A 15,659-nucleotide genomic window follows, 5' to 3' on the forward strand; every position below is an offset into this window, starting at 1 on the left:
TATTGTTTATTGCGACAGACAGATAGTAACAAAAGTTTGTTAGTGAAAATATGCGAACTGAAGCAATTGTTGTTATATACGCTTCTCTTAACAAAATTACGGGACATTCTGTAGAGTGTCTTTCTGCGGCATTATAAGAGAGAGTACGGTAGTTGGTAAAGTGCTGTATTTGGCTTGCGCGTCTATTAAGGACAGCAGCGGGGCTGCTGTAGGGACACGTTAGTACGGTACGTCTATTACGTGCTTTACGGGTGCCCCCTGCTCAGCAGTCCTGGACCCTGGCCCCTCTGCTGGGAGTGGACTCGCCACATATTACGCAACCCTTGCTGTGGACTCCCCACAGTGGCCGTTGGGACCATGCTGGCTCAGGTGTTGATGCTCCGGCGGAGGCTTCTCGCCGCTCTCCCTGTTTCTCTGGGGTGTGTGCCCAAAGCTGCCTGCTCCTCTCTCGGCTTCGCCCTTCAGGGCCAGCTGGACAAGTTCGGGGGAGTCTTGGTATCTCTGGACACCCCTCACCCGGCTGACCGCCTAGACCCGGCCTCCTTCCAGCGCCACCTACAGGGCAAGTGTGATCCTCGACACCGCACACAGGTAGCCCTGCTTTTACAGGGCATGCAGCTTGACATTACATAACACCTCGTGTCAGCGATTCACAGGTCCCTCTGACCCCCTTCAAAACAAATCTAGTTACACAAGCAATCTCCGGAAACAAACTGACACCTAGTGTACAGAGCTGTGAAATCTTTCTTAAGGTCTTTCAATTATGGGTTATTTATTGTCCTCAAACCCGAGCTGTGATGTTAAATACAATCACATACGAATGAGCGACAGTAACAGAAAATGTATTGAAAGTATGTATAAGCTCTTACGTTAACACTAGTGAATAACTTGACGGCCATCCTGGATATCCACAGTTGTCCATAACATATGCACCATTTACTAATATAAATAGAAATCGGTACATAGTTGCGAATGATCCTGAAAATGTTTCAGGCCAGCCTTCTTCAAACAAGTTGTACACCAAGACCCCGGGCTCATAGATCTGGAGTCAGAACACATTGCTTCGATACAAATGGACGATACAGACTTGCACGCTTTTTATGAAAAAAAAATGTGTGGGGTAGTGTCTCTAGGTCGTGGATTAAACTTGTAAACGAAATATCTGCGATTCCCATAGCGTGCAGCCAAGCACCGTACTGGCATTTTGGTTCCTGTCTGAGCTTTGTTACTGCATCCAGCTATATACCATAATAGCTGACATATACCTAAAACCAGCCAGGACTATTTGCTTTTTAGTGGTTGTTAGTTGTTTAAGATAAATGAGTAAAAGCTTTGATATTGTGGTAAAAAATTATATTAAGAATGTTACAGTTCTATAATTGGGAGACTGTGAATTAAAGTTACCAAGGCTTATGGAAGGTGTAGTGGTCTTAGAGTGTCTCAAGCACTCCTGTTAAGTTCACTCTGTGTTAGACATGTACGCCTTTTTAGGGCTCGCCCCTTTCCTATTCCGCAGGAATAGGAACAAGCATTTACAATGCAATGGTTTCGCCTTTGGAAAAGTTAGAGCTATTGGCATTGTAAATGACAAAATGTGTATTTATGTGTTGGTTTTGAAAACAGATAAATAAATGGCCTTGTCATTTACATTGCCATTAGCTTAATCTCTCGCAAATGTGAGACCTATTGTACCCTACGGACGAGCTCAGCAGACAGCAATTAGTACCACACACACACACCCAGAGCCACACACACACACACCCAGAGCCAGCCGCACACACCCAGAGCCAGCCACACACACCCAGAGCCACACACACCCAGAGACTGCCATAGTGTACGAGCTATTACGCCTGCAGAACGCAATGTTGTCTGCCTGTATCTTGCTGCCTATATCTTGTCTGACTTTTTTTTTAACCTTCCCATATTTTGTGTGCTATGAAAATCGAGAATTTAGCTGAGCAATTAGCATTTCGGTCACTTTAAGGTGGCAACAGGGCACCCTCGCTCTGTCCCATCAGCCCAGCCACTTCTAGAATTTTTATAGTGTGGCCGTTTGGTTGAAAGATTGTTCCCTGTGGTTAAATTCCAAGCGAATTTGAGCTTGGCAAACAGAGTCCGATAATTAAAAAAAGTGAGCGATATAATCTAGTCTGCTTTAGTAAACCACCCATCTAATTTAAGAGGGCAGACTATCAGTCTGTATGTTAATGATGGCAAGAAAATTAATAATTAGTACGTTTTGTAGTAGGTCTGATCATATGGTGTGCTATAAAACGACCACTTTAAAAGAAAGGTGGTGGAAAGGTTGTGTTGTGTTAAAAAAAAAAACAAGAGAGTATTCTTTATTGGGGAATTTTGAGGTTAGGAATTTGAAAGTATATGTTTATCGAGTAGGGTAATTTTCGTTAAGAGGCAAGAGAGAAAGGACTGTCCGGGAGCTGCTCGGCCTCGTCGCCTTAAACCAGTTCAGCATAATTTCCAAGTTTGTCAGTCAGCTGCCTGCTTGCTTCGAGTTGCTTCCCAGCTCCGCGGCCCTGTTTCCGTGTTTTATACCTTGGAATGATGAGCCGCTGGCTGAGTCTGCCGCAGCTCTCAGCAGTAGGTGCACTCGCACACCGAGCTTCCTGTCCATCTTTCCAGGCTTCTCCTCACCTTACTGGCAATGTACGGAAGAGGCTTAGAAGCATCAAAACACGGGCTGTAATCTGAAACAACCCAAAACAGAGGAGTGCCCTTCCGGTTTTGCTTTTCCTGAGCGCCTAATCGTCAACCGCAGCATCGCCCCCAGGAAGTGGCCTCGCGATATTTCCTCTGCCAGTGCGCCCCAGCCCCATCAGAGCCTCACCCCCCAGGAGGCACCGGGGGCAGGGCACCGGCCTGCAGCAGTGGACAACTGCCGTGCACATCTGGATGGATCCCCCACTGGAGTGGAGCGGGTCTGACAGACTCCACCTCAAGCTCCTGTGCCGGGACAGGAGCAGTGGGGGCCTTGGGGCAGTACTCCTGTCCGGTGCAGGGGGGCGACCAGTAGTCACCCTTGCGGTAGGGACACCCAGTCTGTTATGGAAGAATGGGAGGGCCTCTTTTAATACCCATGTTGACTAAACAGTGCCCTCGTTACACGCACCCTAAGAGAAGAGCTCGTGCCCAATTGGCCGTAATTAGGCTGTGTTGCGCCAATTATTCACCCACTCCCAGGCCCTCCGAGGGGCAGCAGAGGGGGCTCCTGGGTGATCTGCCCTGGGCCTGGCATGCGCATCCGTCCGAGGAGCTGATGGGACAATTCACTACAAGAGAGCCCCACCCACTCGCCTTGCACCCAGAAAATCGAGAAAAAAAGTCCCTCTGTTCGCCAGACACAATATCTTTGTATTCCTAATGTCGGACATTTATTGAAAATCATTTATGGTGGCAGGAAGCCTTTGACATAGAGTGTAGAAGTGAGTTTTTAATCCCACTTATTTTAAAGCGCAGAGACGGCAAATGACGTTTTTGATTACTATGGGAGGATAAGTCCAAAGTCCGCATAAGTGCAAAGTCTGCTGAAATGGAATAATGTTTCGATATAGTGCACTGGCCATAAAAAAAAGTTTGTAGAAAATGGCCAGAAAATGTGGGGTTACGGCCAGAGGTGCTGATTTTCAGAAGTGGGGAGATAGGTTCGATTCTCCGCAGCTCGGCATCGTGTGATTCTGGGCAAATCACTTAAACTCACGATGCTTAACAAAAAAAAAAAAACATGAATTTGCCCTTGTGTAATGTAACTGGTGCTCCTGTACACTGCTCCAGTGCATTCCGGTCAAGTTCACGCTAAACAAAATGTGTAAAAAATCATAAACACTCTGTTGAAAGAGTTAATTTGAAAGCGGTCTGCATGCAAATCCCTCTGTATGTTTTTGTAATTTCGGTCAAATTCTTGTCAACAGACATGACAATGTGTAAACCGAAAAAATACATATGCCACTATGTTGGCGGAGTTCGCTGTTGTACACATTTATCCATTGTTTCGACATTTCTGTTTCAGCCATTTAACACAAAATAACAAAATCACAATATTGCACCCATTTTAAAGTAGATTCCGAGAAGGCGAGGGAAGAGAGAGGGAGAGTACCTCAATTTCTCAGCAGAGATGTAATACAACTTTGAATGGGAGCGTACCAGCACTTTCAACAAGCACCTACGGGCACACGGACAACGGGAGGGGGGGCGGGAACACGAACAACGGGAGGGGGGCAGGAACGGGCATACGGACAGCGGGAGGGGGGGGGGCAGGAACGGGCACAGGGACAGCGGGAGGGGGGCGGGAACGGACAGCGGGACATCGCGCAACCCATCCCTGAAAACGCCATTTTGGAAGTGTGGCGAAAACAAAACTTTAAAAAAAATAAATAAACCACCGCCCACCGCCGCCTGACGAGTGCAAAGGGGCGGGATGAGTAAAAATCGCGGGAACGCCCACGAATCTGCTCGGGGAATGAGTGACGCATCTATGCTCCAATGGCTAGCCTCCATTTATGGAGCTAGCCAATGGGACAGAGGGGCGGGACGAAGCCCCATACATGTAAACAAAAGTTTTTCGCTTGCGCAGCTTTCGGCGAGGCGAAACCTAAAAAGAGCCTAATGCAGCTAAACCAGTACTTCAGGCCAAGGGCTCTCCTCCAGAGGATTTTGGACAGTTCACGTGAATCACAATCACGTGACCTGCTCTCATGCATGAGCCTTCCCCCTGGCAGCAGTATTTCTCCTTTCATGGCCGCCAGGCCACATCAAAGGGTTCCACTGCCCTGCCCCCTGCTTCACGACCATCTGTTCCTCTCTCCCCGCACACAGCCTTACTCGGATTTCTCCTCCCCCCTCTCTTTCATCACTGGTCACCCAGGGGCCTCCCATGATTGTGCGACCTCGACCAGCCCTGCACTTCCCACCTTCAGGTAAAGCAGCCATCGGCAGCAGGCTTCCCCCTCTTTCTCTTACATTGGGGCCGTCGCCAGCAGATTTCCCTGTGCTGCTTGTTGTCCTTTTGCCTCGTTTCTCATAAGCTATTGCTCTTCAGCGATTTATTTTTTAAAACTTTCTGGTCTTTACCAGCACCAACTCTTTCTACCGCATCTATATCTTTCACTACTGTTCTCTCTTGAGCTCGCACCCGAAATGTCAGAGCTCATGCAAGATGTGGGCACAGCACATCTTTAGGGTCATCTGGCGCACTGTTGCCAACTTTCCTAGGCACACCCAATTAAGGCTGTGCTGCGGCACAAACCGGAACTCGATGTTCATTTCAGACCCTTGCATCTTTAACCCCTTCCACGCTCATGACGAGCTGGGCTCGTCATGAGGTAGCCTCCTCGCACGCTCATGACGAGCCCAGCTCGTCATGAAACATGGGAATAAACAAATCTCAGCACAGGAGGGGAAAATGCATAGCATCGATCTGGTTAAGGACTGGTTTCCAGCTAGGGATCCTGATAATAAGATCTGGTAAAAAGAATGTGGGTCAACTTTGTTAGGGAGGGAAAAAGTTATTGTGATCACAAATATACACTGTTAGGTTGAGCCCTAATCGGATCACAGCAGTACGCACATTTATTCCCAGCCCAAATAACTTCATCCCAGGGGGCGAATTCCCAGACAGCTCTGAACACCATTTAGTACGCCAGTTGCCCACCTCCACACGCACATCCACCCCCACCGGTCGCGCTCGTTTTACACCCCATATGCTCGCCCTCCCGCCTTCAGCCTCTTCCTCTGCAGCGCACTCTCTCCCCCTTCCCTCCTCCTCACCCCAACATTTGTCTCTCACACCACAGGCTGCTGCTATGTACTTTGGGGCATAGCTTTAACTAAAATCTTGTTTTGGTTCAGGACATGCTTTACTGCAACTGTGTCCCTTTTCAACTTCCTGCTGACTATTACATTATACGTGGTGGTTTCACCCGGCATGATGCGGGTGACGCCTTTCATTTGTTTTGCATGCTACTTCACATTAAGATCATTTGGCATGCTGCTGCATGCCCCTTGAATGTATCTCCTTCCCGTTGCTTCGCATTTAGAGCCTTCCATCCATGCAATATGCGTGCTTTCCCTTTAGCAATAACAGTACAACAAAGGCAGAAGTCGCAGAAACCCTCTCTTGGGCACAGACATCGAAGGTACATGGTGCTTCACGTTAAGAGCACCCCTCCTCCCCTCCCCACCCCGTCGGGATTTCTTTCTCACACCGCTTCATATTAAGGTCATTTTACATGCCGTTACATGCCCCTTGAAGTTATCCCCGTCCCTGCTGCTTCGCATTTAGAGCCTCCCCTCCACACAATATGTGTTCTTTCCCTTTAGCAATAACAGTACAACAAAGGCAGGACGTCGCAGAAACCCTCTCTTGGGCACAGACATCGAAGGTAAACTGCCTTGTATGCGGAGCAGTGCACATTTACCAAAGTCTTAATAAAAAAAAAACTATCTATACAATCGGAGCCCTGGACGTTCAAAGAGAGCGCAGCGGTGTGATGCTGGCTTACACAGCATCATGCCGAGATGTCCATTGTCTGCTTCTTTATTCACTTGCAGAAGTCTGCCACTCACTTTGTAACTGGTAAAAAAAAGTTTAGTTTTTTTTCTAAACAGAAGTGCCCACCACTAGGTACACAGACTGGCATTTGCAGCTAAATCATTTACCGTTTATTTGTTTAAAAATCGATTTCTGCCTCGGCGTCTTCTCCGAGTTTCGGCTAACTGTATTGCGGATGCTTTCAGCCCACCAGCTCCTCTTCCTTTTTTTCCACAAATGGGTCGGATTTGTCCGAGTATTGAGTAGTCAAGAAAACGGGGTTCCAGTCCCAGCTCCGACACTTAGCTGAATTATGTGATCCTGGTCAAAGAAATCTTCTCTGGGTTCTTTATTTGGCAAAACCGGGAGAGATGTGAAACTGACTAAACAGACCATAAAGTGCAATACTCTGAGTGTCATTTATTCTGCGAGGTGCCTCACGGAATAAATGATACGTTGAGTATTTTACTTGAGATGGACACGTCACCCTCATCATGGGCACCTTTGAACTGGGCAATTGTAGCATTTATTGTTACTACACTTAGAAACGGCACAAATATAGCATTAAGCGTTATGTGTTTTAGTATTGCTCTTTTATAATTATTATGATCACTGCAAATGTCACCCTGGCCTCAGCATACAGAGCAGTTGCCTGCATGATGCCACGTGCACATTAAATGATACTCAATGCTGTTCTGGTTGTGTTCCTGTATTTGTGGAACATCTTTTTAATTGGCTACCTGCATTGCCGATGCTTTCAGCCCTTCAGATCCTCTTTTTTTTCATAAATGGGTCGGATTTGTCTAATTATTGAGTAGGGTCTTATTTGTCCAACTATTGAGTAGAGTCAAGAAAACGGGGTTCCAGTCCCGACTCCGACCCTTGTTTTTACATGGATTCGTCAAGTTTGTAGGCGATCATTCATTTTAATAAATTATACAAAAACAGCTCTGCCTTATGACGCATAAAAGTTCACCCAATGGATACACCTTGGGTCACATTACCATAAAATTACATGAGTGTTTTAAAGTGCACGTTCAAACAGAAAGGTATCTTGGTACTGAATAGCATAAGTATATTGTGACTCAATTCAATGGATTAATTTTATCGACCTCGCAAGGATAAAATGCTGAGTGGGCCAGCCAGAATGTAAACATATCACCATAAGATCAAACTGGTCCTTCAAATTGTTGGTGCATTCGTGCAATGAGCCACCAGGCATACATTATGTTAGCACTACGAAATGTGCGTTGGGTCTGAACAATTTTGAATTGACCCTTTGTGACTCATGATTATCCAAAAACCAACATTTGCAACAACTGACATCGTACACAGCATATTTTCCAGTTGCCAATAAGAGCACATATCAGTATAAGACTAATGCAAACTGTACTGTCCCTAGTGCAAACATGCTCAGGGTAAGTGCCTCACACCGAAGAAATGTATGTGATCCAGAGAGCATCTTGAGGTGCCCTATTACCCCATAAAGCAACAGAAACGCTAATGCACTGCAACCCTCTCATCTTCGTATAATCTTAGTGTCCATATCTATCTATCTATCTATCTATCTATCTATCTATCTATCTATCTATCTATCGCCCTCACTCTATCTATCGCCCTCACTCTATCTATCTATCGCCCTCACTCTATCTATCGCCCTCACTCTATCTATCGCCATCTATCTATCTATCGCCCTCTATATATCTATCGCTCTCTATCGATCTATCTATCGCCCTCACTCTATCGCCATCACTCTATCTATCTATCACCCTCACTTTTATCTATCACCCTCACTCTATCGCCCTTACTCTATCTGTCTATCTATCGCTCTCACTCTATCTATCTATCTATCTATCTATTGCCCTCACTCTATCTCTCTATCGCCCTCACTCTATCGCTCTCACTCACTCTATCTATCTATCTATCTATCTATCGCCCTCACTCTATCTATCGCCCTCACTCTATCTATCGCCCTCACTCTATCTATCTATCTCCCTCACTCTATCTATCGCCCTCTATATATCTATCGCCCTCTATCGATCTATCTATCGCCCTCACTCTATCGCCCTCACTCTTATCTATCACCCTCACTCTTATCAATCACCCTCACTCTATCTATCGCCCTTACTCTATCTGTCTATCTATCGCTCTCACTCTATCTATCTATCTATCTCTCTATCGCCCTCACTCTATCTCTCTATCGCCCTCACTCTCACTCTCACTCTATCTATCTATCTATCGCCCTCACTCTATCTATCTATTGCCCTCACTATATTTATCGCCTTCCCTCTATCTATCTATCGCCCTTCCTCTATCGCCCTCACTCTATCTATCTATCTATCGCATCACCACAGCATCACTCAGCACCACCACAACATCACTCAGGGGCACCACAACATCACTCAGGGGCACCAAACCATCACTATGCCCTACCACAGCATCACTGAAAGCCACAGCATCACTCGTCGCCTCCACAACATCACTCAGCGCCACCACAACATCAATCTGTGCAACCATTCAACAACAACTGGTTCAAATATGTTCTCTCAATGTTTCAAGCTTTATTACAAATGTCACAAAAAGATGTTAATATTTCACTTCTGTGCTTGGATTTTCGTCACAATAATACACTGAACATAATCTTCACAAAAGTTATTTACAAAAGTTTAAGCTATTGCCATTATAAATTACAATAACTTTTATTTAAGTATTAATTATTAAAAAAAATAAAAGCCATTGTTATTTGTAATATCAATACATCTAAGTCACATAAATACAACACATATTGCATTACAAATGCTATAGGTGTAACATTTGCAAAAGTTAAAACTATTGGCATTGTAAATGTCAAAGCCATTAATTTCGCTATTTTCAAAACCAACACATAAATAAAAAATGTGTAATTTACAATACCAATAGATCAAACTTTCCTAATGCGAGACCTATTGCATTTCAAATGCTTGTTTCTCTCCACAACTCATCCATCTACATATCTAACACCTTAAAGCACACAATGCACCCACTCACTGTAAGCACTGCATTTTCATTTACTTTCGTCTGGCCAATATTTTGGTAATTGTATATCCTCCTTCACCCACATTTTCAGAGAATCAGAATTGCAACTGGAATACATGACCTTTGAGCTGTACACTCTGCAGAGAGGCAAAGGATTGGATGACTATGAATTCTGAACACCTTTTTGATCACTGACAGGCACAGTGAGAAATTCGCATTGCCTTTAGCCTCAACTCTATAGTGCTCAATTGTGTTATCAGTTCTAAACAACCGGTGGCAACTCAGTTCAAAGGATGCACTACACAAGAGTAATATGCGACACAAAAAAAATAGAAACCTAACACCATGGAAATAGCTAACACTCTTATGGAATGTTAGATTAAGTAAAATATGTAAAATATAAACACGAACTAAATTGCTGACGTTGATTAGCTTATCTTTTTTGACATTGATTTTTAGGGCTCGGCTGAACGCGCGGAAGCGCGTCTCCGCCGAGAACTTATTGTGGCCGTGTCTCCTTTCCAGGAGACAATCCTGGCCGCGCGCATCGCCTTGAAGGCGATTTGAAACGCGCACGCGAACGCGCTCGCTGCATTCTCTCAGACACACACACAAGCGCCCATGCACGCACGCACATACAGGCCCCCCACACACATAAGCACGCACACAGACACACGAGTGCCCACATCGCAGCGTTTTATTTTCAGTTTGTAGCTTGAAAAAATGAAATGTCTGAAGGGGGCCCGTGCACTATTTTGGTGGCCGTGGGACATCAAAGGGATTGTTTCGTTATTTGTTGACTATAGCGGAGCCTTGCAAACTTTCTTCTGGGTTTAGTATCAGATGCTATTCCCGTGCCTCCCCAGGGGATTCACTATTAAGCCCGGGAGCTCAAAGACACCGCTTCCTCCGGCCCGCCAACTTTTCACTGTTATAGTAAAGCATACCAGTGTGCGGCTGTAAGTTAAGACTTCCACACTCCAGCCTCGTGAAAATGCTTGTCTGTGCCGGGGGGGGGGGCGGATCGGGTTGCAGCTGTGTGTCGGCGCCTCACCTTGGCTTTGCCCTCGGCACACGCAGTTTCCCAGCAGGCTGACTAATGTTCTGACCCGGCCCGGGCCTGGTTGAGCAGCGCCTGTCAGACCTGTTCGCGTGCTCACTGTCCTGGTGTCCGTCCTGCAGCCCGGTCAACGAGGGCACGTGGGAGACCTCTCACTCCCAGTGAACCCAGGGAAGCCCTTTAGGAGTAGGCCACCATTTTGGCTGATGAAAAAACACGTTTACCTGCATTTTCATCGTTTTCGAAATCGTTCGCAGCTATTCAGCTTTCTGATGGGTGTGGTACCTACTTGTGGGAGACTCGTGCAAATACCACGACTTGCATGTACGGGGACTAATCACTTTGCACTTCCCGTTTCTGGCTAGCGTTGTTATTTCGGGAGATGACTGGGTCAGGAAAACCTAAAATTCTTTTTTTTTCTGTTGTTTTTCACAACATGAATCCTCCCGCGTCCTGACAGCTGAAGCTCTGCTGCTGCCGCGAGGACATTTGTAATCAAGGTGTGTGCAGGTGTGTTTGCAGGTGCACTCACCCTGCTCCCCTCGGGCTCGGCGCACGCGGACAGCTGGCCGCCTGTCTGAGGGCAGCTGTCAGTGAAAAGCCTGCAAACGCCACGCCTGCCTACACTACAGCAGGTGGCACTGAGTCCACACCACCGGCCAGGAAGTGATGCGCGTGGGAGGACACCCTGCATGGTGACGGGACACTGTGAGGGGGCAGACAGCACTGCTGTGAGAGGACTGCGAGCTCTCTGGGGAAACAGTGAAATAACTGGGATTTGTGAAGAAACAGTACTTGTGAGGGCAAAAAGGTGATGTGAAACGGGACACGCTGCACTCTGAGAGGATACTCCATACTGTAAAAGGGCGCAATTCGCATGGTGGAGATATACTCCTTTGTTAAAGGTTACAGCATATTTGCTCTCAGTGGACTCTGCGGTGAACGGATGAACTTCAGTGTCAGCACACATTGCAGTGTGAGAGGAGACTGTAGGAAGTGAGGCCCGCTACATTGGGAGTGCGCAGCACTGTTAGTGACTGTGCCGCATAGCATCTGTGTACACTGTGCACTTTCAAGATATACAGTGCACCGTGAGTGGATCTACGGCACTGCGAAACTACATACTACAGTCTGTGAGGATACAGCGCACCGCCAGTGAATCCACTGTGAGAGGGCATACTGGCACACTGCGCAGTGAAATGATACACGGCACCGCAGGTGACTGAGCTGCACTGTGAGAGGATACGCTGAACCGTCATTGTGTCGACTGTGAGAGGTTAAACTGCGCCGTGAAAGGACAGTTTGCTGTGTGCTGTTGAGTGCAGTGTGCTGTGTGCTGTTGAGTGCTGTGTGCTGTTGAGTGCAGTGTGCTGTGTGCTGTTGAGTGCTGTGTGCTGTTGAGTGCTGTGTGCTGTTGAGTGCTGTGTGCTGTTGAGTGCAGAGTGCTGTGTGCTGTTGAGTGCAGTGTGCTGTTGAGTGCTGTGTGCTGTTGAGTGCAGAGTGCTGTGTGCTGTTGAGTGCAGAGTGTTGTGTGCTGTTTAGTGCAGAGTGCTGTGTGCTGTTGAGTGCAGAGTGCTGTTGAGTGTGTCTGTGTGAGGGTGGTTCTGTGTAGGGTGTAGCTATTGGCATTGTAAATGGCAATGCCATTTATTTAACGATTAAGCTATTGGCAATGTAAATGACAATGCCATTGATGATTTTTAAAAAAAAACATGTCATGAGCAATGCCAATAGCTCTACCTTTAATGATGCCGAGACCATTGCATTGTAAATGCTTGTTTAGTATTCTGTCAGTATGTTTTCCATTACAACTAAAGACCAGTGGTATAACAGTAGCCCCTTTAGCCCCCATGGTGCTGTGGCCTTCAAGCTCCTGGTAGCCTTCTCCGGCACTATGCATAGGCGGCCCCTGGCCTGAGATCTTCTGACTGAGTCTGGAGCATGGGGGCCACTCCACGTACTCTGAAGGTAAGGCCCCCTTAAGCTTCGTTACGCCACTGCCAAGGATGTGAATAGAGGACCTGATGGGCCCTTTTCAATTATGTATTGTTTACTTAAGGTGCTTTGGGTCATCCTCTTCCAGTCGTTGGCTTCATTTGCTTTGGAAGCGCAGCTGTTGACCAGCAACATTGTCCATCTTTGACGATTATTGTAGTCTATTTTACTGTAGCATTGTATTGTACTGTATATCATTGTATTGAGGCATATGTATAGGACTTACTAGCAATAGGTTACTGGTGAAGTGCTTACTCACAGATAGTAAGATACATTGCGTAGCTAGGGTGTGTGGTTGAAAGAATATTGCTTTTGCTTTGAACGTGTGTAGTAAGTGTTTTCATATTGCGCAGGATGACCTCTTCCTCGCGTACGACTTCCACCCTCATTGTGGTGCTTACCACCTCTCCTAGCTTTTCTGTAAAAGCAAAGCATTAGGTATATTTTTGCTGGGGCAAGACAAAAAAGCAGACATTAAGGATAGTTTTTCACAATTCTAAATATTACTTGAAAGCACACGTCTATGCACACAAAGGCATAGCACTGATACCCCATAGCCCCCCTCAACTCTTACTTTGCATGCAACCACTGGGCTGAGAAAACCTGGACAAATACAAGGACACCAGAATTTTTTGGGGAGAAACGTTTTGCAGGTTTATTATTGCATATGTAGGCAAGACAAAATTGGGTTAACGTACGGACGATCCAGGACTGCCAGTGGATGAACAACCTATGCTGTGCACCCACCTGATTGACCAAAGAGCACCTGAACTACATACCAACGGGCTCTATACCTTTTGGGGTCCTCCACCCTTTGACCCCCACCAGAACTGAACTCACACTAGTGGTGGAGCGGTACAGGGCAAGCCTCCAGTTGCTCCCGTTTACAACTGCCCATGGGACTAACAGGGCGCCGTCACTTTTTTCCCAGTGTCCTGCTGTATGGACTAGCGGGTAGTTAGCAGGGAGCACCCCCACCTGGGCTCCCTCCTTGGTCGCTTTCTGCACCAGAAACCCTTGGATTGCCCTTAACTCCACCTGCAACACAAAAGAGTAACCACATGTGCCAATATAAGAAAAAAAACATTCCATCTCTTGAAAACATAGGGAGAGGGAGGGTGGGTTGTAGCCACATGTCTGCCAAAGATGGTGATTGGCTGCAGATGCTGGGTATTTATCCTTGATGCAGCCCCTCCCCCCAAAGTTTCTTCTGCCCCCGGAAGTGCTTGCCTTGACCCCAGAAGTCAGTTGGAGGCTTTCCAACCTGTCTGAACCCACCAAACCGGATGGTCGTGGGACGGGGGAGAGGGTATTGTTCTGAGGGGCATGGGGATGGCGTGCTACACCTCTGCCCCCAAAGTAGTCACACTGCGCGTAATGCGGGCAGCCTTATAGTGCTCATAGCCCCACTCAAATCCCCTTTTGCATGCAACCCCTGGGCTGTAAAAACCTGGAAAAAGACAAGGACATCAGAATTTTTGTTGGAGAAAACTTTTTGCAGGTTTATTATTGCATATGTAGGCAAGACAGAATTGGGTTAACTTATGGGCGATCCAGGACTGCCAGCGGGTGAACAACCTATGCCAACTGCCCACCTGATTGGCCAAAGAGCACTTGGACTACATACCAGCTGGCGATAAACCTTTTGGAGTCCTCCACCCTGTGACTCCCTAGAACTGAACTCACACCAGTGGCGGAGTGGCACAGGGCAAGCCCCCAGTTGCTCAGGTTTACAACAGCCCATGGGACTAACAGAGTACTGTAATTTTTTTCCTGGGATTCTGCCGTAAAGATTCGCGGGTAGTTAGCCTGGAGCACACCCTCTGTGCTCCCTCCTTGGTTGAATTCTGCACCAGAAACCCTTGGACTGCCCCGTAACTCTGCCACACCCCTAGGGGCTTTGCTTGCTTTGGAAGTTCAGCTGTTGGCCTGCAACATTGTCCATCATTGACGATTATTGTAGTGTATTGTACTGTAGCATTGTATTGTACTCTATAGCATTGTATTGAAGCATATGTTTAGGTTTTACTAGCAATATGTCAGCTGGGGAAGTGCTTACTCACATTGATAGTAGGATACATTGTGTAGGTAGGGTGTGTGGTAGAAAGAATATTGTTTTTGCTTTGAGCCTGTGTAGGAAGTATTTTCATATTCGCATGCTGGCCTCTTCCTTGCTTTCTACTTCCACCCTCCCCGTGGTGCTCCCCACCCCTTCTAGCTTGTCTGTTAAAGCATTAGGTATATTTATTCAGGCGCAAGACAAAAAGCAGACATTAGGATTGTTTTTTCTCCATTCTTCATATTACTTGAAAGCACAGGTCCAGGCACACAAAGCCATTTATGGTGCTGGGCGGCTACTGTGTTCATTTAACTGGTGTTTAAGGAAACTGGTGTCTCTTCTCCTGGTGGGCCTTAAATCTGCTCCTTTGGCTACAGCAGAGGACCAAATGGCTGAGCATTTGTTTCAGTTCAGAGTCCTGTCGAAAGTAAGTTAGGCCTTGGCAAGCATTTTACTTTAATTCTGACACTTCATTATGATTTGTAGAATCTGTTCAGAGTTTCCGGTGTACAAATATTTTAAAAATAAAACCATGGTGTTTATAAACATTGAAAATAAGGTTTTGAGCTTCCTTAAGATATATGTTTACTTTTCCTCCAGTATTTTGAAATGTTTTCTCTTTTTAAACAGTGCTTTACAAACAAGCATGGGCAAAGCCAATGTCTTTGCACTTACATTAGGCATGCCGGACCTATTTGCTTTGCCTTGCTTGTTCCTTTTTAGTTCTCGCGACCTATCAATGCGCGCAAGCGCATTGAGCGGAGCGAGAATTCAAGTGCTCAAAATCCTCGTCAAACCAAGGGCTTCTTGGTGAGGTTTTCTTTAAGTTCACGTGAATCACGTGATTAAACAAGCACGCGCATCAGCCTCCCTCCCTCCCTCCTAGTTGCATTTTTTCACGGCCGCACAGCACATCAAAGGGCTTCTCTCAGCGTGTGCTGTGCGGCTTCTCCTCCCCTAATTATTCATGGCTGGCCGGTGGCAGG

The 15,659-nt window shown here is 46.5% G+C and overlaps 1 protein-coding gene across 1 annotated transcript in view; it reads left to right on the forward strand.

Annotated features, from left to right (window-relative positions):
• Positions 1 to 345: 345 nt before the first annotated feature.
• NUDT6 (nudix hydrolase 6) overlaps positions 346 to 15,659 on the forward strand; it is a 96,879-nt gene continuing 81,565 nt past the window's right edge. Inside the window, exon 1 of the mRNA XM_078676816.1 lies at positions 346 to 562. Within this exon, the coding sequence (XP_078532942.1) occupies positions 358 to 562 (205 nt within the window). The 5' untranslated portion in view covers positions 346 to 357. The remainder of the gene's footprint in view (positions 563 to 15,659) is intronic.

Source organism: Lissotriton helveticus, chromosome 2_1 (genome assembly GCF_964261635.1).
Source record: "Lissotriton helveticus chromosome 2_1, aLisHel1.1, whole genome shotgun sequence".
Lineage (NCBI taxonomy): Eukaryota > Metazoa > Chordata > Amphibia > Caudata > Salamandridae > Lissotriton > Lissotriton helveticus.